General features: G+C 39.9%; 1 protein-coding gene across 6 annotated transcripts in view; it reads left to right on the forward strand.

Moving 5' to 3' along the window:
- Nucleotides 1-23,004, forward strand: part of TENM2 (teneurin transmembrane protein 2) — a gene marked incomplete at both ends in the record, with an annotated part of 890,113 nt that overhangs the window by 243,893 nt on the left and 623,216 nt on the right. For 2 of the 6 annotated variants that reach the window (XM_079771926.1, XM_079771927.1), the window contains one exon: nt 3,584-3,629. The exons of the other annotated variants lie outside the window; for them this stretch is intronic. In XM_079771926.1, coding sequence (XP_079628052.1) covers nt 3,584-3,629 — 46 coding nt within the window. Of the gene's footprint in view, nt 1-3,583; nt 3,630-23,004 lie in introns of those variants that run through there. 6 annotated transcript variants of the gene reach the window in all.

The raw sequence follows: 23,004 nt of genomic DNA on the forward strand, positions 1-23,004 counted from the left end.
AGTGGCATTTTAAGAAGGTTATTCTGGCTCGTGAAGGATGAATTGGAGAAGAAAAGAAATCCTCTTGAAATGGCTGTTTTCAATCGCTGTGTCATGACAGTCGGGAGAAGTGTCACAACTAACAAGGCACTAATAGTAAAGTATTGGTTTGCCACAGATTAGCTGCTTTCTCCATTAGAGCAGATTCAAGGTCATTCCTAGAATAATGTCAGGCTCCTTCACTGCAATTCCAAGTGCTTTCTCAAGGGCGGGAAGGCCGTGGTGTTACACTGCGGTTCGGTCTTTGGCAGGACCCTAGGAATGTCCCCCTTTGGGTGCCTCATTTTGTCACCATTCATCTTTGTCACCCTTCATCTTTGTCACCCAAATGTGTTGGGACAGAAAGGAAAAGCATGGGGAAGCGTTCCATTAAAGGCTGATTGCAATAGTCCGGGCAAACATGGCCAGACCTCGAAGGTATCAGGAGCCTAGAGATGAAAGAATAACTTTGAGAGGCATGGGGTGGGGTGGGCATTTGATAGTTATTGATAATTGGATGGGAGGGAAAGGAAGGAGACAAAGCAGCCCTGGAAGTCTCCAGGTGTGCACACTGCACACAGGTGAAGAATTGGGGGAAAGGGCTTGCTTTGAGGGTGATCCAATACTGTCCATCTGAGCTATTACAACAAACTGTTGGGGAGATTTGGTAATAATAGGTGTTGACACTCATAAAGTACGTGTTGTGTGCTAAGAAAGGAATTCCCCATAGCACATACATTATTTTTTACTTAATGGCAGCCCCCCGTGAGACAGATAATATTATTACACCCATTTTCACACAGAGAGACAAAATAACTTGGCCAAGGTCACACAGCAAGCTGGCGGTGGAGCTGAGATTCAATCCCAGGAAGCCTGGTTCCCAAAACGGAGCACTTGGCCACTATAGATGCCACAGTATAAGCACACGAGCATCAAGCTCTCCCACGGAGAAGTCTTGTAAAAGTCACATTCTGGGAAGAAACATTAATGTCATTTGAGCCAACATTGGCAGCCCAGGTTAATCTGATAGCCCCCCCTAAGATATCTTAAAAATAAATCATAGATAGCAACATGTAAATGTCTTCTCGGGGTGCCCACCTCCTCACTCAGGAAGTGACAAAACATAAGCAACAACACCGATAGCCATTTAGAGCTTTTTACAACGCTCTTTGCGGCCTAGACTTCTTTTTATCTTGCCCTGACCTTGTCTTGCTGACCCTGTTCTCTCTCCCCGCCCCCCCCCCAGGTCCCTCTTTCGCTTTTATTGCAATGATATAGTTGTATTCTTGCAACAGGGTCTTTATTTTTATTGGCAGAATATTATGTCTACTCACTCCCTTGTACAAAGTTAATTTTAACTCTAGAACCGACAGCAATAATGCCGCTTCAAGGAGGCTGCTTCCAGTAGACCCTGAGAAATGTCCGCAGAGAATTCCAGATTCCCGGGCCCCCTTCCCTAGCTCCTCGCTGGCCCTGCAGCCTCTCCACCCGAGATCTGGGCTCCCTGCTCGCCCGCTGCCTTCTGTTCAGCCCCTGTGTGTTCTCCAGTCTCTGCTCTGCCTTCATGATACGAAGGGTTTCCTCTTGATTGCATGGCGGGGAGGGGGGAGTTGGACTTCTTTATTCCGGTCCAAGCTAAAAAGATATCCTCCCTATTGCCAAACCGCAAGAATCATGACACTTCGGTTTAACCAGAATAAGCAGTCCCTCTTTGGATACAGTGTGGCCAGGATGGAGGAGGAGGAAGGTCTTTTTTCCTGGACCGCTTCTCACTCTATATCTGGCGGCTGACATAGGGACTTCAAAATACCAGATGCCCGGGGTCCGCGGTATAATGGTTGAGACACACCATAGTTGAAGTAAAATAACTGGTGTTTTTTAGGGTTTTTTTTTCTCCCCTCTCAAAATAATATCTCTTATAAGTAGGACACATGGGTTTACCTTTAGTTTTCAAAATCGCTTACATTTCTAAAAGATGGTCAGTGAAAACCCTCCTCCTCCTACTGGCTCACTACCGCCTTAGCCCAGGTCAACAGGGGAAGCCGGTAGGCATTTCCACCAGCATCTTAACTTACACACACACTCCCCCGCGGGACCAGCAATGTGCATCCTGGGAAAGAGGTCGCTTGGGGAAAGTCACTGTGAAGCCCTAGCCCCCCGGGGGGCAGGGGGCAAGCAGAAATGGCACAGCGCTGGTGCAACACCATTGGAAACTGTTTGAATGGGGAAATCGGTGCTTTTCGACTTTGTTTTAAAAATGGAACCTCCCATAACATGGTCCTGGGAGGCGGAACGATGCAGGAAAAGTCTGTGGGAATAGTGACTCCAAAACTCTGTGGCAGGACTCCAGAAAGCAAGCCTGTTGTCACCGTGGGAGGGAGGCCAGAAGGAATGCAGGGTCCACGTTCCTCAGAGCCTCTCCTGCAAACACCTTGCCCCCCCCCCCCCTTTATTTTGCCTTTTTAATAAAACTGATGGAGGGGACGCGCCTTCCCAGCTCTCACCAGGAACACGGGTTTGGCGAGGGCTGACATTCTGGCGTGGGCTTCTTCTCTCTGAGACCATTCTTGAGACGAAGCACTTGTTCCTTCTTTTGTTTACCCGTGGCAGTTTGTCAGCAGTTATGATAAGTAGAGTTCCATCTGCCAGTAAAACTACGCTGCACATTGCCAGAGAAATTAGCAGCTTTCATTGTTGCCTACATAAATAAATATGCAGAATAAATTGCACTTAAACACATTCCCCCCCCCCAAAAAAAAAAGAAGAAGAAGAAGAAGAAGAAGAAGAATCACAGGTACCCCGCACAGTTCAATGGCAATCAGACAAAACCGGGGACACGGTGAGATGATCTCAGTTTTCTAACCTGGAAGATGCACGAATGTGTGTCTAAATGAGAGAGGCAGTGTATCATGCTCGCGGAGATAAAAACAGAAGCCGCCAGACACTGCTCTGTGCCTTTATTCTCAGAATCCTTTGCCTGAAACCCACTGTCTTTTCCCGTGTTTCTCTCTTCTCTCTCTCTCTCTCTCTCTCTCTCTCTCTCTCCCCCCCCTCCCTGCCCCCCCCCCCCCCGCCTTCGCCCCATCTCTTACTCTCTCTTTCTCTCCCTCTCTCCTCCTTCCTTCCCTCGCTCATTGTCCTCCCTCTCCTCCCGCTTTTGATGCTCACAGTTGTCACATTCCATTGACTCTCCCCTCTCCTCTCCTCTGTTCTTACACTCAAGCCTAGCGGTGCTTTGGCCAGGCAGCGGCAGCCTCTCCTGCGAGTTTGAGTCATGTGTGCAGCTCAGTTTGATCGAGCGTTCCTTTCCTGCCTTTTCACTCTTACAAAAGATTAAAAGGTGGCGTCACATTGCTCCCCGGTTCCTTCCCGCAGGAGGGACTTAAAAGGGACAACAAAAACTAATCACTTTCCACAAGCATTTTCTTGCTGGGGAAAGAAAAAGAAAAAAAAAAGAGAGAGAGAGGGGGGTGGGGTGGGGGAGAGAAAAAAAAGAGGCGGGGGGCGGAGGGTGGATTGAGTGGTGTAATTTGAGACCGGTGGTGAGGATTGGGGCGAGCGAGAGATGCTGCACGCTGCTAACAAGGGAAGGAAGCCTTCAGCAGAGACAGGTAAGAGCGCCCAGCGATGGGTTTGACCGAGCGGCTTCAGTGAAATCTCTGTTTGCACCGTTCTGTAATTGAGGACGGCATCCGCGGCAGAAGCCCGTGATTTTTCAGCCGGCTTCCTTTTGTTTAACGCAGAAAGTACCTGTATTAATTTTGACGAATTAGAGCATGCAGCAAATTCAATTGAAAATAGATTTGTATAGTAAATGCCATTTGTGCTGAATGATCTCGCCTCCGTTTGTATTCAAGGGGAGAGACGAGAAAGATGCTTTGGATCAGCGTAGCACTTTGCATTACGTTCAGTTCTAAACAGCGAACGGGAAAATAAAATAATGCAATTGATCCTGGTTTTGTGAACTCCGGGACTCGCACGCTGGGAGAGAGAGCCGGCATTTGAAATGTCTCTTCCCACCCAACTTCTGATGCGTTATAATAATTTTTTTCCACTGGAGGTGTAAGCCAGGGTAGAGTTTATTTAAGTCTAGCTGGCGGGGTGTGTTCGGTTTGGATCTTGGGTGGGGGGGAGCGCTGCTTATACCTCCCTAACCTGAGTCAGGTGGATGTTTCAGAAATGGAGATGAACTGTTGTCCCAAATGCAACATAAAGTTAAACCATCAGGTTAAGGGCATGTTTCAGAAAAGGATCCAGTAAATAATTAGGGGAGCTACATGAGGACAGTTTGAAACGGGAGTTAACTCTGGGGGTGCTGTGTTATGAGCTGTTTTGGATTTTAAGCGGCTCCATAATGAAGGGGAGTGATTATCAGTCTCAGCTCGGAACTTTGCATTCAGACCCTAAATACAGAATGCCTGTGGATTGGCACTGTAGGTGGCTGCTAGCAACCTGTCCCTTTTGTGCGCTATGAATGGGAGTTGTGGATTATATTTGATGGCATTTCTCCTTTAAAGAGCGTTGGGATGGAGTTTAAAAGGTTCACATCCATTCTAACGTTGAACAAATAGAAAATGCAACGTATCCTAGTCTCCCAGCACCTGATTCTTGTGGCTGCTGCTGGTTTTTAAAGTTTTTGATACATTTGTTTTGAGCGTCAGTCTTGGCCGATTGTGTGTTCATTGCCTCTGCTGCTAACATGTATTGCTGGCATGAATGAACCGAGATTTGAGATTGTAAAATTCAAAAAAAAAAAAAAATCCAATTAGCTAGTTTCATTTAAGGATAACAGAAATCCAAATCATATCCAGACTTTGATCTCCGGTGTCACCTGGGATGTTTGGATTGATTTTTAGGTGATTGTTTTCCGGATGTGGAAACTGGAATATTAAAAGTACACAATTCTGTGCAGAGAATGCGTCTCCGGCAGGAGACACAGAAAGGTGGCTTCAGAGCCTCCGCCAGGTTCGGGGCCGGGAGAACTGCTGTGCCGTGGCATTGTCGAGCTCAGCAATGCGCGAGGGGGTGTTTTATATATGTATTTGGTGATAAGATTTCTTTATCCCCGAGTTTCCAATCCGGACTTGCTCCTCCAGACCATACCCTGGCATGTCTCGTGTCTGCCAGACCATCCATCTAATGGCATGTTGTGGGTGCCGCCCGTGAATCCAATTTTCTAAGGACACTGGGCGGGAGCTGCTGAATTTGGGGGAGGGGGGAGTGGACACCAAACGGCATATGGGCCCCATCAGACATCATCCTCGAGAGCATCTGCAATGGGAGTTCTGTGGGGACGCTTAGTTTTCCCATCCTGGTTTAAAGACCAGGGAAAGAGGTGGACAGTGCCAGGAAACGGCTGCAGGCTGCCGTAACCGCGCTGGTGGCAGCATCGTCAGTTCTTAAAATCCCAGCACGTAGAGTTTTCTTTTTATCAACTTAACGAAACTTTGCAGAACCTTGACGTAGCACTTCTGCCTTTCAATCGTGTTTGTACATCGCTGGCTCGCATAAAACCTTCTCTCTGACTCTCGCCGTGCCAAACTATCGAGTGTTGTTGTGTTGCCGCCGACAATGGTGATGATTTCTTAAATCAGTGGTTAAGTGTTGAGGAGATGGGCCAGGAGATAGATGTTGTCTGCATCATAGATACATTTTGTTTGTGAAAGCGACTTCTTCCAGGTGAGGAGATGATACAGCTGAAGCTGTGGCTTGGCTATGTGTATCCCTGAATGGCTGTCCTCCTAGAAATCTAACTGGAACCAAAGTAGGCAGCAACCCTTCAGCTGTCCACTGGCTGGTAGTTCAGCATACCCTTTGGAAGCAGATGGTAACCAAAACTATCCTGACTCAAACTATCTGAGTCATATAAATAGCATTTTTCTGACTTTTCCAGTAGATGTTGCTGGAGAGCAAAGAAAAGATTATTATGTTTTTACAGAAAAAAAAAAAAAAGAAAGAAAGAAATGCAGTAGACTTATACAAACCAATGAAAAAGATCCTTCTCCCCAAACTCTGCTGGTAGCATTTTGCATAATTTGCTAATTAATGAATTATATTGAATCATTCTCTTTTATGATGGTCTATAGAAGAAAGCTATTAAAACTTGAGTTCGATTTTTAAAATTATGAAATTGTTCTCTTTAGTCCCTATATATAATCTCTGTTTGCTGTTTTTCCATTTATAAAAAAAAAAATCAAGTTAACTGCACATTGCTATTCAGAACATTTCATCCCTGAATGCTAAAACCCTTTAACATGCAAATATGATGTCAGAGGGAGAACTGAAATAGAATACCCTGAGAAGAGTAATGATCAAACGCATTATAAAAATATGCACCAGTTGCCAACATGTAATGAAATATTAAGAAATTAAAAGCATGCAACCTCTAAAGTAATAGAATTTCATTGCTCTGAGACTGTTTTCCCACTGAATATTAAGTGCTTAATAGATCTATCTGTAAAAGAAAAAAACAATCACAACCCTACATGGTTTGTCAGTGAAGTTCTTTCATTATATGATTTTGAAAAATTAGCCCAATAGGATTTTCCTCAGACTAGGAAATGTAATTAACATTGGATATTAAGTGCCAGATTTCCAAAGCCAAAGCCACCAGGCTTGATGGAGAAAAGAGGAATTCAGAAAGCAAGCATCAGTGCCAGGAGCCGAGGGGACCCACGCTGAAACTCGTCCGCTGGTGATCACTCTGATAAAATGACAAAGACGTCCCCGAGGAGCACGGGATTTTGGTACCCAGACACAAACTGATGCAATTTCAGGCAAGCAATGACCTCCATCTGTGGGAATATTTATTTTGGGGAATGATCAGTTAACCAGTTTCAGTTGTGAAGGAGATGTGCGTGGATATGACAAAAGCGCTTGCAGATAGGATAAGGGTACAACCTAGGAGGTAGAGCTCTCTGTTTTTTCTTACCATAAGCAGTCCAAGCTGTTTCCTGGTGTTTTTTCCTTTTGCATGGAAGTCCTTCTTTGTCAGTTTTCATTCCTGAGGTGTGAAATGCTCTATAGGATGTTTTTATTTTACACCCATTCAGTTCTATTTTCTGGGAGGAAAAAAAAAAAGCTTATATTTAGAAGGCATGAGTGTCAACTACTCCTATTTTGTAATTAGCACTAGAAATCCACTGGGGTAAGGATGTTCCTTTTTTCTTTCTTTCTTTCTTTTTGGTTTTGATTCAAATATATTTTTTGTGCTTGACCCACAGTGGTTATTTTTTTTTCTTTCTGTCTTTAAATAAGAAAAGCTTTATAATTTGGGGAGAGATTTGGGTCTATTCTTCTGGTTTGTTTGCTGCTCACTTTTGGTGTTCTCTACTTTCATTAGAGCTGTCAAGCGCTTGCTCTACCCAAAGCACTCTGACGTAAACGGGGCAAATAACACCTCCGACAACAACAAATGTCCGTTCTCTCCCTGAGAGCCTCAGGAGGACTGAAAATGTGAACCACACTCAGAGAATGGCCTTGTGGGTTCAAAGGTGCCAGGTCCTGACTCCCTACTTAGAAGAGCTGAGAGGAAAGGTCACTACAGGTCGAGGGGATCCTGAGGGTGGCAGCCTTTGAATTAGGAGTGAAATGCGGAAACACGGTATAATCCTGATGAGCACATCAGAGGGATCATGGGGAAATAATGCCCAAAAGAATGACCAATGCCAGTATTCTGAAGGGCCTTGAATGTCAGATGAGGGTATGTAGTAGCCACCAGGATGTGATCTGGCAGCTTCCAGAGGAGTGCCCTTGCTGTGGAATGGGGAAGGAGTGGAATAGCGGGTCTTTATTAAGCCCTCCTCCCACCCAAGAGATGCTGAAATGCCTACATAGGGGCCATCTGCTCTCCCATTACATTGTGGCCTTAAGGAACTATTATTCTTAATGGAATAGTGCTTTGCCTTTTAGGGATGCTGTTAAAAACAACAGCAAGAACCTCAAGAGTAGAGATTGGAAACCAGCAAATAGTCCATTGCATTAGCCTAAACTTGGGAGGTATGGTTGAGAAATACTGTGGAGGGAAGGGAGAGTGGCTGTGAGAAACACCTTCCTATTATAATTATTGCAATTTCTTGTGTGTACTGTAGATGTCATGGCCTCGTTAGGCAAGGATTTTGTGTATACGCATCTGTTTTCATAAGACAAGCCTTCACCCTTCGTCAGAGATGAGACCTGTAGCTTAGAAGATGTGCTATTTCTTTCTACTACTTGAGGTAATCACGTAGTGTTGTGGGCATCTCCCATTTGCTGACATTGATTAGGACGGATTTGTAGGACTTTTAAGGGTTTTCATGTCTCTGAAAAGGGATATACTTTATTTATTAGAATCAGTTGCCGCTCTGAATTGCCTGTGTGTCAGTTACGTTCAAAAACCTTGACTAACTCACCCTGAACCCTTAGATGTCTGGTGTATTCAATCGGGGAGCTCAGCTGTGGAGACTTCTCTAACTCTATAATAGAAAGTTAATGTCAATACAGAAAATATTTTCTTGCATCCAATAGACTTCATAATGAGAAGAAGCAAAAATAATTATTAGCACAATTAAGTAAGTGGAGTGCCACTCTTTTCCCCAGACGTTGATTTAAGCAGCCTATTCAGGTGGACAGGGTCAGCAATAGCACCTGGAAATGAAGCCATAAATGAGTGTCTTGCCTTGTCCTCGAACCACTTTAATCTGCTTTGTTCCATTTACCTTTTCCAAGCTTTTCATCTCCCCACCATTTGAATACCATCAGAGATGGGGGGCTGCCCATGACATTCACACTTGACATTATCAAACACAAAAGGCATCACTCATACACTTGACTGCATTACAATGCAAGGGAAAAAAATAGATCCCAAAGGCATAGAAATTATTGTTTCATGCCTTGAACGTAGGTGGGTATTTTTTCCCTGTTTCCTCCAGCCTGCCTTATTTGACGGATTTGCTTCTGTGTGTTTGCAGAGGGTTCTGAAAACGCTAGAAAAAATCAGCACTCACAAATCCATAGCGTACACATCCTTATGTTCATTGGAGGTATGTGTAGTAATACAATGGAAATTTACAACTCTATTAATATGTGTTATTCGCTGGGCACCAACCACATTTTTGTGCAGTGACAATGTTGAACCTTGCACTGTCTTTTCACCATGACTCCAGTCCTTCTGTGAGACAGCTATGGACAAACCTTTTCCTGACTCACACATCTGTGGTCACTGCAGTCACTCCATTTGTGCTGGGTAGACCAGAAATCTACTGACTTTATTGCAGTCCTGTGTTTGTTTACCCATGAAGTGTGTGTGTGTGTGTGTGTGTGTGTGTGTGTGTGTGTGTGTTGGGGTTAGGAGCAGGATTCTTAAAGTGAATATAAATCTATGTGTACCTCCCTTTGCTTATTATTCTGAGCTTTCTGTTCAAAGACAATTTACCTACCCCCCCCCATATGTAAGACAACATTTGTGAGCTGAACAAATAGTGTTGTCAGATTGTGGTGAATTGCTTCAGTAGTATTACATCATGCATCGAGATCACATGTGCTGTAACACTCTGTAAAACAGCCAGCTATGTGATATTCTACAGGTTTAATATACTTCCGCTGCCTTGTACTTGGGAAGGATTTCTGTAATTGGAGACAATCTAGCAAGAAGAATTTTTGAAACCATTGGAGGCTGAAATATAAGTTTTTTGAGAAATGTGACTTTATAGACTTGAAACTGAATGGATTACAACTTTCTCTTAACTGGGAAGAATCCTAATTGCATATATAGTCTATCTAGGGTTTGGATTTCCAGCACAGGGATTATCCCGATTTCTTCTCTGGCTCCCCTGTCTTCTCTCTAACTACCTGTCGTGAATCATTTCCCTAATTATGGGCACCTCTGCTAATGGTAGGGAAGGACATATTTGAGCAGCAATATCCAAATCAGTGAAGTACACTTTAGAACCACTAATTATGTGAAAAAGTCTGGGCGGCTATGTTTTTGAAACTGTTCATGAAAGTTAACTGGATTTCAGTTTGGGGTAGTGGAGTCTCTTTCTATTTACAAATCATGGCTTTCTATATCTGTTGATATGTCAAACTTTTACCCACATGTTTAAGAAACAAAAGGTAAATCAAACAGAGTGAATGAGGCTAAGTCATTGGTTTCATTGTTCTAGATCAGGGGCGGGGAACCTTTTTCTGCCAAGGGCCATTTGGATATTTATAACATCATTCACAGGCCATACAGAATTATCAACTTAAAAATTAGCCTCCTATATTTGGTCAAACATTTAATTAACTCACCCCTAATGTGGCCACAAGGCCATATTAAATGATATCTTGAGTCTTATACAGCCCTTGGGCTAGATGTTCCCCATCCTGTTCTAGATTATATCCTTTCCCTCTTTTATACCCAGACCAACTACCATTTTGAATTAACTGGTTGGATGGTGTGCCTAGCTGGAATTGTAGAAGGCCAATTGGATCAAGCCAGTGTATCTTTGTAGGTTATCAGGGTTCCGATTGGCATATTCCTCTAGAATTAAGTACAAAAGTGGGTTATTGGTACCCAAATCCCACTTGATTAATCTCCAACACAAGTACTTTCCCATTTCCATGATCAGCTGATTTACAGTCAAGCCTTAAAAAAATATTTACATTTAGAATTTGACCCCCTAGAGGTCTTCCAAGACCCAAAGGACTCTAAGGACTTTAAAGCCGCCCAGGTACCAGAATTAGGCCAAGATGATAAAAGGATTTCCTATGAGATATGTCTGTTTTATATACTATATTACTGTTTAAATTGTTATTTAAAATATGGATTGAAACATGTTGGTCATTGTACTGCATCATCAACTCATCTCAACATTCAAGTACATTTCTTTCTAATAAATTTGGGTTTAATCTCATGATAAATTCAAGTGTGAGGTTGCATAGCTGGCTTTGCCAGAGGGGTTGTAATCACACAATAGGCCCAGACATTCCCAGCCACTTCCAAGTTTACAGTACAGGGCACAGAATTCCATCTACTGGATATTGCGACAGAATCAGAATTTTATTTCCTCTCCTTTCTTTTTTAAAATATTTATTTTTGTTGTTGACACTATATCAGTTGTGTCTTGGGCATTTTCAAAATCACATAGCTATATCTGCCACTCTGTAACCATGTCCTACCAAATAATGCGCCACTCTCTTATACCATCCTTACTAGTATGTGACAAATATGTCTGTAAGTAACTGGCTGCACTTTGAAGTCCCTAATCAAATTTTACAGTATGTTTACTTGCTAAATCTATTATATAATGTAAGTGATAAAATATATACTGTGTAATATAGTTCACAGAAATACATGAAAAGACAATAAATATTATTACTCTTTTGATACAAAAAATATTCTTTTATCACTAGATTAAAATTGAGTTTATTAGAAAGAAATTTACTTGAAGTTTTTTTAATCCTCACCTCGAGAGAGGAAGAGAGAGACACAGAGAAACATCAATGTGAGAGAGAAACATATGACTCCCTCTCATAGGCACCCAACCAGGGATCAAACCCCACAACCTAGATATGTGCCCTGACCTGGAATCGAACCCGCAACCTCTTGGTGTATAGGATTGTGGCTCCAACTGAACCACCCAGCCAGGGCTCCTTAAAGTTTTTAAGTGTCAAGATGTAGTTGAGGATGTAATAATAACCAATAATTTTAAATACATATTGTACATAAGAAAATAAACAGTAATATAACACACAAAATTGAAAATAGAAAACCTTGGTGACTGTTAGAAAAATCATTGACAAATCTAGTCACAAGTTCTGTATATGTAGAAAATGCCTCTTTTCAGTTATATGTGTGTGCATATTTATATGCACATATATGTATATATACATGAATGTATATATACATAAATATATCCATATGTGGTTACTCTGTGTATGTTATTTGCATATTTCTACCCCTAACTTCATATCTATATCAATATCTCTACCTACATCTATGTCCAGAAGTGGAGAGCGAGAGAATGAGTATATGCCTGGTAAGATATGGTGTGGCCATATTCCTGGGAAAATACTGTTTTTTCCCAGCTGATGTCACCTTCCCACAACCTGACATGCAGTGTACGAGGCACCAGGGATGCGAACATGAACCACACATCATTCTTACCCAGTTCAGGAGCTAGTCCTGAACTAGAAATTATTTTAATGTTGAATATTTCACTCATATATTTAACAATTGGAAACACCGAGAGAGAAAAAATATCAAGGATTATAAAGCCACCTGAGGCCTTACTAGGTACCTCTACACTTGACATGCTTTGCCTGGGCAGGAGGAGGACTGAACAGAAATAAAGCAAGTACGGTTTTGGGGGAAAGATCATATAAAGTGATGTGGTCCCTACCAAAAATAAATCTGGCTTTATGGAAAAACCAGGCCAGTGTGTCTGAAAACTCCATTATGCCTTACGGCTGGCACATCACAAGCCAAAGAAAGATCGGATTGGTTTGTCTGATAGTCAGTTTCTAGAGTTCTATACAGGCGAGAACACGGAAAGTCCTGTCAACATACTTTGTATTAAACGTGTACAAATATGGTCTTCTTTTGAAAGTGTGTGTAAACAATGTTTGTGTCTTTTGCTAAAACGAAATGGCTTTATATGGTTAAGATCCTTCTTTTCTCAATCTATACAGCATTTGAGATGTATATGTTTTATGTGCTATAGCCATATATCTTATGTGATTTATATACATGCACATATAATCTCTAGAGGTCAGTAGAATATAAGAAATGGGCTTTCCCTTCTAGATGAGACCTAGAGCTTCTGGAGACCATTTTTCAAATGGTAAAATGATGATCATCGGTCAACCAATGACATTAGGAACTAAAATCATTAATCAGTGTTAACAAAAAAAAATTCGTCGTTCTTATTCCTGAAATGAATCTAATCTATTTGTTTTAAGCAAATTTCAGATAAATGAATGTTTGCATGGCAAGAACCTTGACAGAAACCCAAGCTATAATTACTTTCTTAGGGTCTATTATAAGACTGTGAGTCTATAGAACTTTTTCTGAAGATATTTTTAATGTTACTAGAGCAAAACAGTAAATTGTTATTAAGCACTCGGCAATTACATCCAAAATACTATTTCTATTTTAGCTGCCAATTCAGCCTTCTCAACTCTTAGGAATGAATGATTTCATGATTTATAAGTTGTAATTCTGTTTGTTCTTGTGAACTAAATGTCTCTGATGTTGGGAAATGTATTAGAAAATTGTGATTTATTTTATATATAAAGCTGAAATAGTTGACAGTTTAGCAAATTGCCTCACATTTGAGCATGTTTATCAAGTTTTTCTCTAGAAAAGTCATGTCCAAAGAGTGTAGAGAATGATGGCATGTAGTTATGAACTATTTGATCACAGCGTTGCCGGTGCCTCTTACACTCCATCCCATGCAGGAGAAAGCAGGGGAGCAGGACTTCAGGTTTCCAAGAACTTGAGAAGGAATGATTGTCATTTAAGTTGAGGTCACATGCCTTGGCTTAGAACTTAATATGTCTTGCACACATTAATATCACTCACACTTAGAACTAATCTATCAATAACCTGCTCTCATATTTGTGTATTCACACCATAGTGGATTGCATTTTTAGCTCCATTTCCTCTGTATAAATGCCTACAGCAATAATCATACATAAGACACTAGGAGGTGATGTGGAGCAATGAAGAAGGCATTGCAATCTTAAACACACACACACACACACACACACACACACACACACACACACACACACAAATCTGTGCTGCCTACACAAAAACAAACACCTACTAAGCATTTTCAGAGAGTGATCACATGGAGTATTTTTTAAAAATTTTAGGCTGAGTGTGGCTTCAGTCATAATCAAGAGATATCCAATAGATATTTAATAAATATCGATGGAGCACTTCCCATGAGCAATCTACTTACTTTGCTGCCAGGTGATTAAATGAGGAAGATACAAAATACGTCCTAGCCTCAAGGAGTTTACAGTTGAGTGAGGGTCCCCATGCATCATCTCCCCTGCCTCTGTGCCCCGACATCTGCTCCTTCAAGTGTCTTTATTCTACGTTAAATAGGCTTACAGTTGTAATACAAATAAATAATATAATAATTAATAATACAAGAATAAACTGTGCTTCACATACTCACAACTGTAAACCTACTTTTGCCCCTCCCCTATATTTGATTTATTTTTAGTTGGGTCTAGGGGACTGGGGCCACTTTACGTGAGGATCTTTTCCCCCAAAATCATACTTTGCTGCTGTCTTTTCCAACTCTCCTTCTTAAATGTACTGATAAGGTCTTTGAGGTCCCTGATTTGATAAGATGGAGCTATCCCTGCTTGATTGTAATTGAATGACCCTAAAAGGTGCCAGTCTTTGTTTTAACACCCTGAGACTTGTGTTTGCCTTTCTAACACGAGATTTCTGAGATTCCCACATTTTTATTCTCTGTGATGGACACATGTACGTGACTGAGGAGCTTCTAGCATGGGCAGTTGTTGTCAGCACACCCATTTCACTACTGGTTCTTTTAGTTGGCTATTTTAATGAAGCCACACTCTTAAAGCAGAAAAGTATTCTCAATGTACCCTGAAATATGGTTACTAATGGATTTAGAATTAAAGGGTGGACCACTTTAATCTTTTATGATTTTGACTCAGCTACATTCCAGATATTAATACCTTTTAATTCACAAATGTGTGATGAGTTTGGTGAGAGAGATGAGGAATACAGTGGAAAGAGCATTCATATATGGTCTTTTCTCATTATTATTACTTTCAGTTACCTTCGGCATTTATCATGTACTCCTGTGTTCACTGTCTTTTATTTTTGTTGTTGTCTAAAGGAAGGAGTGAATATTTTATAAAAGGTATAAGGTGAGATTACTCCATATATTTATGTGGTTAAAGCAGCATTAGAATGGTGTTATTATTCAGAAAGAACAACATCGGTTGCAGGAAGAACTGAAGCATACTTGATCCAGCATGGAGGGTGAGGTGGAGCTCCCTATTACTGTATAGTTTGGTGTATTTGCTATGTATTACCAGGGATTTTACTTTTTAATATTGTGTCAGGGAAGTTTATAAAAGGAACATGTGGAGACTAATAATGAACAAATGCTTCTCTTCATTTCTGGTGAAATTTTAAGAACTCATCAAAAACATTTAAAAAATATTTGCCTTTCTATATTATACAAAAACATAAACAACTTCCCAGCTATTCTAGAAGTTCTTTAGATTGCAATCTAATGCAAATGTTGATCAAATTATGAGAAAATTATTTTAAGTTATACTAATAAACATTAAAAGGCTGGTCAGTTTACTGTCCTCCTGACAATGTGCATGTTAAATGATTTGAGTTCACAACCGTAATCTCTACCTGTTTTAATGTTTTTACAATGTGCCCTTTGCCCTAATTTTGGCTTTGATGAGGATGATGTCAGATGTGCATTTCTGCCTCGCTCCCTTTTCTTCTCCAAATAGTCTCCTGTCAAATCCTCTCCTATGACTTTAGTAGAAATCCTTTATACCAAACATACTTTATACTTCTTCTTGAATAAGAAGATATTTTTATAAAAAAGTAATTCTTTGAAAAATGAAGTGCACTTGCCATTAGAAAATAGATTCCATTTGTAAAAATTATAACCACCCCATAATACGGTATCCCTCATTTCCACAGTGTTCTGGAATGAGAGAAAAAAAAATCAATATCAGAGTAAAAATGTATTTCAATTTAGGGAGATGATTTTTACTTCCAAAATATATATGCAGTTATAAAAATAGACCGTTGACTTTTAAGTTGGGTTTATTTTGTAGCTTGTGGATTTGTTAATGTGAAATTAGTAATTGTTGATCTCTGGGGTGGGGTGGGGTGCAGTATCTTCAGTCTGAGCTTATTACAATGTAAAATATGGATTTCTTTTACCCTAATGGCCTCTGAATCCTATTACCATCCCATTAGAGAGTGTGGGATTTTAGTAATTCTGTTGTTGTTTCCAGTGGGCAGTGAATATAATGAGGAAGGGCAGGGGTTAATGCAATTCATCTCTTTTAATACTTGTAACTCTGAGTCCCTTATCACTCACTGTGGTTTCATTGGGGTTCCCCTCCCCCTCTCCCCCCTTTCTGTTATCTTTACAGCCCAATATATTTCTCTATGCCTTTCCCAACCGGAAGAGTTTGGAGAGGGGTGTAATTTGGTGAGTCTTAGGTTTAAACAGAATTTTAACTACTAGCTTTTCATAAGCTGAAGATAAACAAATAAGGTGGTGTGTCAGCTTGTTGTGAAACAGGCTGTAGCTCAGAAAGGTGGTCAGTGACTGCCGTTGTGCCAAGAATAGCATTGAAATAGCTCTTCAATCAAGATCATTTATAAGGCCTTTGGAAGGAGAAGCATGAGACAAGCGGGTCGGATCAATGCCCGCCAGTGTTCTGGGGATAATGTTTCCATGTGTTTGTGGAGACAGCTGTGTCCCGGGTCCTAGGAGTGCTAGAGAGAGGCACCGGGAAAGCTTTCCAAGGGATAGGAATTCGATTTCTCTGAAGAGAATTTTATGAGCAATGCTTAATTCCCTACATATCAGACATGCTCAGTAGCCGTACCTGTCTGATTATGTACCCCTGGTTTTATTCATGAAATTTGTTTTTAGCTAATACAGCTTTCCTCCGAATAAATACGAACATCAGATTACTTCTCAGTATGTCAAAACAAATTAGCTCCCCACAGTGATGCAGTGAAAGGTGTAACTATTTTCCCTTTTTATATGTCAGAAAGCATTACTGGGACTGGGAATTTCCCGCTTTCCCCCCTTCGCCCGAGAGCCGGGCGGTTTGCAGAAGGCTGGTTTCATGCACACGCGTGGTCCCCCAGAGCTCCGGCACCCCCCTCTGCTGCCATTAATGAGAATCACATGCTGGGATCCAAAGAGGCATGTGCGCTCGGAAAAAGGCAGGGAATGGCAGGAGGTGGTCAGACCATTTCAATCTGTTGAAAGTGAGTGATATTCCCAAGGCTTATTGTTCACCTTCTCAGAGAATTAAGTTTCCATATGTTTCATCACAAGTGGAATAACTGTGCAATATGATTGCAACATGAAAATGTGTGCAGGATGACACCGTTGAAAACTGGTGTTTTGGGGGAAATTTCTTCCGATCGTTACGTTCTTTCTTGATTGCCCACCTGGTTACAGCTAGTAGTCTATGCCTGGTGGTAGTGTTTAGATGTGGTATCTTGGTATTGAATAGTTTGTGTATCTGCCTTGAATATTCATGCACTGAGTTTCTTCTTAATTTGAAATACCACTTATCATATTTCTAGACAGACCGTGATAGTATTATTTCTTTCCGTCAGTTGGGTGCATTGAGTGAAATTCATTTTAGAAGATAATTATGTAGCTACAGACACAATTACTTTTCATTCCAATGAATTGATATGAATAAGTATTGTTAAAGGATATTATTTCCTTTTGATTCTTGGGTATGGATTACCTTTTCAAACCACCACCCCCCCCCCCCCAATCACTTGGGAAGTGCAAACAAACAAACAAAAATTAAATAATATCTACTATAGGTACCTACTGATAGAATAGTAGCTTTTTTGTAAAGCATATACGTGAGACCATTGGCAGGGAATCAATCACTAGACTTACAGAGGAGACAGGTAGAACCATGCAGAACTTCTCTCTGCTTTGTAAAGGACAATATAGGTTATTGTGCCCGATTATTCAACAAGTAGAAGGTGGACCTCTGTTTTTTACTCAGGTTTGGGTCTCATTTAATTCATCTTGTCTCTTTGTTCTTGAAACGTTCCCTCAGTTCTGCCAAGAAACATAAAAATCAGATGACACTAATGGTCCTCTCAATGGAGAATGATGTATCATCTTTACCATCGTTATAAAACCACAAACTTGTCATTCGTTATCTCTCCCTTCATGCACAATATACACATTATTTAACAGTTGTTGAATATCAGCAAATCAGCAATGAAGTTTGACTCTTTGTAAGACTAGGTAGTTTAAAAAACAGTATCAGAATTCAAAAATAAATGTGAAATGTTGTGTGGAAGACATAAGAATGCTGACTGCCACATTTTATACCACATTCTATCCCTTGCTTTCTTGAAAACACAAGCTCTGGAAAACTGGTAAGCTTATGATATCAATAGAAATCAACAGATTTTATTTAAGTATATATTTTCTAACTATAAAAGTAGTATTGTCCTTATGGGAAATTTGGAAAATTCAGAAAACAATTAAACATACCCCACATGATCTCATCCAATCTGTTCATTTAATCCTTTTAAATATTTTAAAAATTGGGATTTTTGTTCCAAGCATTCATTGTTACACTGTTGGAATTCTCTCATGTATTAAATAGCACTCAAAAACAACATATTAATGTTCTCCCAAAGTCTGTGCCTTAAAATATATACCATGACTTTTAAAAAGCAACTTTCATTAATTTTATAAGCATAAAAATCAAATTATACTTATTATAAAATAATTTGGAAAAATATACAAGTAAAAGTAAAAATTATTTAAAATGACACTATAAAAATAAATACTGCTAATAGTTTAGTGTCATTTTGTAGCATTTTGCCTCTGTAATAACTAATAACAGTGTTTATTTTTTAACTTACATATTCTTTCTATTGAGGTTAAACACTTGATCTCCTGATCTATTTACTTTCCACTGAATTTTCTGCTTTATTATATTTTTCTAAAACAATGTAAGAGATTTTCCATTATTTATGCGTATTCTTTTTTTTCTTTATTGATTAAGGTATTACATGTGTGTCCTTATCCCCCCACCACCCCACTTATGCCCTCACCCCCCTGGTGTCTGTGTCCATTGGTTAGGCTTATATGCATGCATACAAGTCCTGTGGTTGATCTCTCCCCCTCACCCTCGCCCTCCCCTACCTTCCCTCTGAGGTTTGACGGTCTGATTGATGCTTCTCTGTCTCTGGATCTGTTTTGTTCATCAGTTTATGTTGTTCATTATATTCCACAAATGAGTGAGATCATGTGATATTTATCTTTCTCTGACTGGCTTATTTCGCTTAGCATAATGCTCTCCAGGTCCACCCATGCTGTTGCAAATGGTAAGAATTCCTTTTTCCCCCCCGCAGTGTAGTATTCCATTGTGTAGATGTACCACAGTTTTTTAATCCACTCATCTGCTGATGGGCACTTAGGCTGTGTCCAAATCTTAGCTATGGTAAATTGTGCTGCTATGAACATAGGGGTGCATATATCCTTTCTGATTGGTGTTTCTAGTTTCTTGGGATATATTCCTAGAAGTGGGATCACTGGGTCAAATGGGAGTTCCATTTTTAGTGTTTTGAAGAAACTCCATACTGTTCTCCACAGTGGCTGCACCAGTCTGCATTCCTACCAGCAGTGCACAAGGATTTCTTTTTCTCAGCATCCTCGCCAGCACTTGTCATTTGTTGATTTGTTGATGATAGCCATTTTGACAGGTGTGAGATGGTACCACATTATCGTTTTGATTTGCATCTCTTGGATGATTAGTGACTTTGAGCATGTTTTCACTAGACCACCAACTTACACCATACACAAAAATAAACTCAAAATGGATAAATGACTTAAGCATAAGACAGGAAACCATAAAAATATTAGAGGAATCCACAGGCAGCAAAATCTCAGACATATGCCAAAGCAATATCTTCACTGATACAGCTCCTAGGGCAATGGAAACTAAAGAGAAAATAAACAAATGGGACTACATCAAAATAAAAAGCTTCTGTACAGCAAAAGAAACCATCAACAAAACAACAAGAAAGCCCACTGCATGGGAGAACATATTTGCCAATGTTATCACCGATAAGGGCTTAATCTCCAACATTTACAGGGAACTCATACAACTTAACAAAAGAAAGATAAACAACCCAGTCAAAAGCTTGGCAACAGACCTAAATAGATACTTTTCAAAAGAGGATATTTATACGTATTCTTAAAATTTTTAGGATATGGTAAACTAATGCTGGTCATTTTCATTGTTAATATTTTATCCCAGCATTTTTTTTCACATGAAGATATTTAAAATCTTTATGTAATCAAGTCTTCTAATATTTTAGATATCTTGAATTGTTTCTCATCTTTAAAATAATCCCTATTATAATATAAAAAATGTTATAATAACATTAAATAACTTAATCTGTTTAAAAATGTATGTGTCAGGTGAAGATCTATTTTCCCCAAAGGTTAATCTATTATTAGAAATTTTACCTCATTTTGTATTAACTCTCTTGTGAAGGAGGGTCTATTGGAGGGCATTCTGCTCTATCTGATATGTTTGTGTAAATATATTTTACTATTAACTCCACTATTTTGGTACACTAAGTTTATAGTAAGTTTAATGTAACAGAAGATGCTTTCCTTCTTGTCTTTCTTCTCTTCAGAACTTTTTTATTTGTTTATTTTTCCAAATAGATAAGAGTCATATTAAATTTTTTTAGCCCTGGAGGGTGTGGCTCAATTGGTTGGGCATCATCCCATGCACCAAAAGGTTGCCAGTTTGACTGCCAGTCAGGGCACATGCCCGGATTGCAGGCTCCATCCCTGGTAGGGGGAGTGTAGGAGGCAGTTGATTTATGTTTCACTCTCATATTGATGTTTCCATCACTCTCTCCCTCTCCCTAAAAAAATAAAAAATACGTTTAAATCATATTAAAATTTTTAATTCATTTATAAATTTATAAATATTCAATTCAATTTTATTAAATTTTCATTTTGATTATTCAACTGTATGTGTTTATAGAATGTGAAGAAATGTTACCTTCTTTAACAATATTTTTCTCTTTAACTTGAAGGTCTATAATTTGTGTGTTTTTTCTCCAGTAAAACATTTCTTCCCTTTTGAATATGTGGGTTTGGTGTTTTGGCCCATTTCTCTCTCATTTCTCTTAATCAGGCAATTTTTTCTACAATTATAAATTCCTTATGCATTTGAATAGAATAATGCAGGAAATTTCTCCTACATTACTTTCTTTTCTTCTCGAGAAATAATGTATATCTGTTCAAAAGTGCTCATTATATTAGTCTACCAAGGGCCAGAATACATTTTCTGAAGCATAGCTGCACAAAACAAAGTGCTGAGCTCACATAGTTGGTCTTTATACATTTGTGTGTCAGCACTAAACGCACTGAGCAGTCAGAAGAGTTCGGATGGCTCCAGCTTCTCCAGGGTAGAAGCCTCTAAGCTATGATCCATCGAAAATCAGTCCAGTACGAAACTCTGCAAAGAAAGTGTTACTTGGTGGAGTAAGTTTGAGACATAATTCCTATAATAGCCCTTTCTTGGTTCTTCATAATAACTATTATTATAGCAAAAGCTCTGACAAGTTTATAATAAAAAGTTCTTTGATTTGTTTGTTCCCTACTTCTCCCAAATTTAATTAACAGCATTAAACATTTACTATTTTTTAATTTTTTTTTTATTATCGAGAGTATTACAGATGTCCCCCATTTTCCCCAATTTGCCCCCTTCCACTGTGCTCATGCCCCACCCCAGACCTTCACCACACTATTGTCTGTGTCCTTCGGTTATGCATATTCTATATAATAAAAGGCTAATATGCAAATTGTCCCCTTGAGAGTTCCACCAGGAGACCGGGAGTTTGATTGCTCCCTATGATGTGCGCTGACCACCAGGGAGCAGTGCGGAATATGGTGGGAGACCAGCAGAGGTGGTGGGGCGCTGAGGGAGAGAGGGAAGGAAGAGGCGGCGGGGAAGTCGGGAGGCAGGGAACCTGGTCAGACCTGATCAGCAGCCAGGCCTAGGGACTCTACCCGTGCATGAATTTTGTGTACTGGGCCTCTATTATGCATATAAATTCTTTGGTTAATATCTTCCCGCTCCCCCAGTTCCTACCTTCTGAGACCTGTCAGTCTGTCCCATGCTTCCATATCTCTGGACCTGTTTTGTTTGTCAGTTTATTTTGTTTGTTAGATTCCACATATGAGTGAAATCATGTGATATTTGTCTTTCTCTGACTGGCTTATTCTGCTTAGCATAATACTCCCCAGGTCCATCCATTCTGTTCCAAAGGATAAGAGATCCTTTCTTTATATAGCTGCATAGTATTCTATTGTGTAAATGTGCCACAGCTTTTTTATCCACTCATCTGCTGATGGGCACTTGGGCTGTTTCCAGATCTTAGCTATTGTAAATAATGCTGCTGTGAACACAGGGGTGCATATATTATTTCTGATTTATGTTTAGGGATGCTTAGGATATATTCCCCAAAGTGGGAAACCTTGATCAAATGGCAGTTCCATTTTTAATTTTTGGAGGAATCTCTGTACTGTTTTCCACAGTGGCTGCACCAGTTTGCATTTACACCAGCTGTGTATAGGGTTCCCTTTTCCCCACATCCTGGCCAGCACTTGTGTTTGTTAATTTATTGATAGTAGCCATTCTGGCAGGTGTGAGGTGATACCTCATTATGGTTTTAATTTGCATCTCTCTGATGGTTAGTGCCATTGAGCATTTTTCCATGTCTCTTGGCCATCTGTATGTCCTCTTTGAAGAAGTATATAGTGATTTTTTTGAGAAAGGGGAGATTATTTGTTTTGGTGGTTTGTGTTTTGTTGTGGGATATATGCAATACCTACTACTGGACCAACAAACTTACACTGAATATACCAATTGTCCAGTCATTATTCCAGTCAATTTTTGTTTCTGTGTCTTTTTTAGGTATAGAATGAAAGATAGTTCTACTCTGTTCTTTAGAGGCAGGTCTCAAAGCATTTCACTCACTGGCAACTTATTTCATGATGGTGTAGTAGTCGCAGCTGCTGTAGACAGTATTAGACAATCATCATACATAGCAGCTCTATGGTTTGCAAAGAAGAAAACTTTTTAAGGACCAATTTTTCTCTGTAAAATGGGGGCAGCATCTTGCCAAAAGTTATGAGCAGCAGCAGAAGTGCATAGAAAGCATGTCATATGATTTTTATA

The sequence above is a fragment of the Cnephaeus nilssonii genome (genome assembly GCF_951640355.1).
Source record: "Cnephaeus nilssonii genome assembly, chromosome: 5".
NCBI classification, from domain to species: Eukaryota; Metazoa; Chordata; class Mammalia; order Chiroptera; family Vespertilionidae; genus Cnephaeus; species Cnephaeus nilssonii.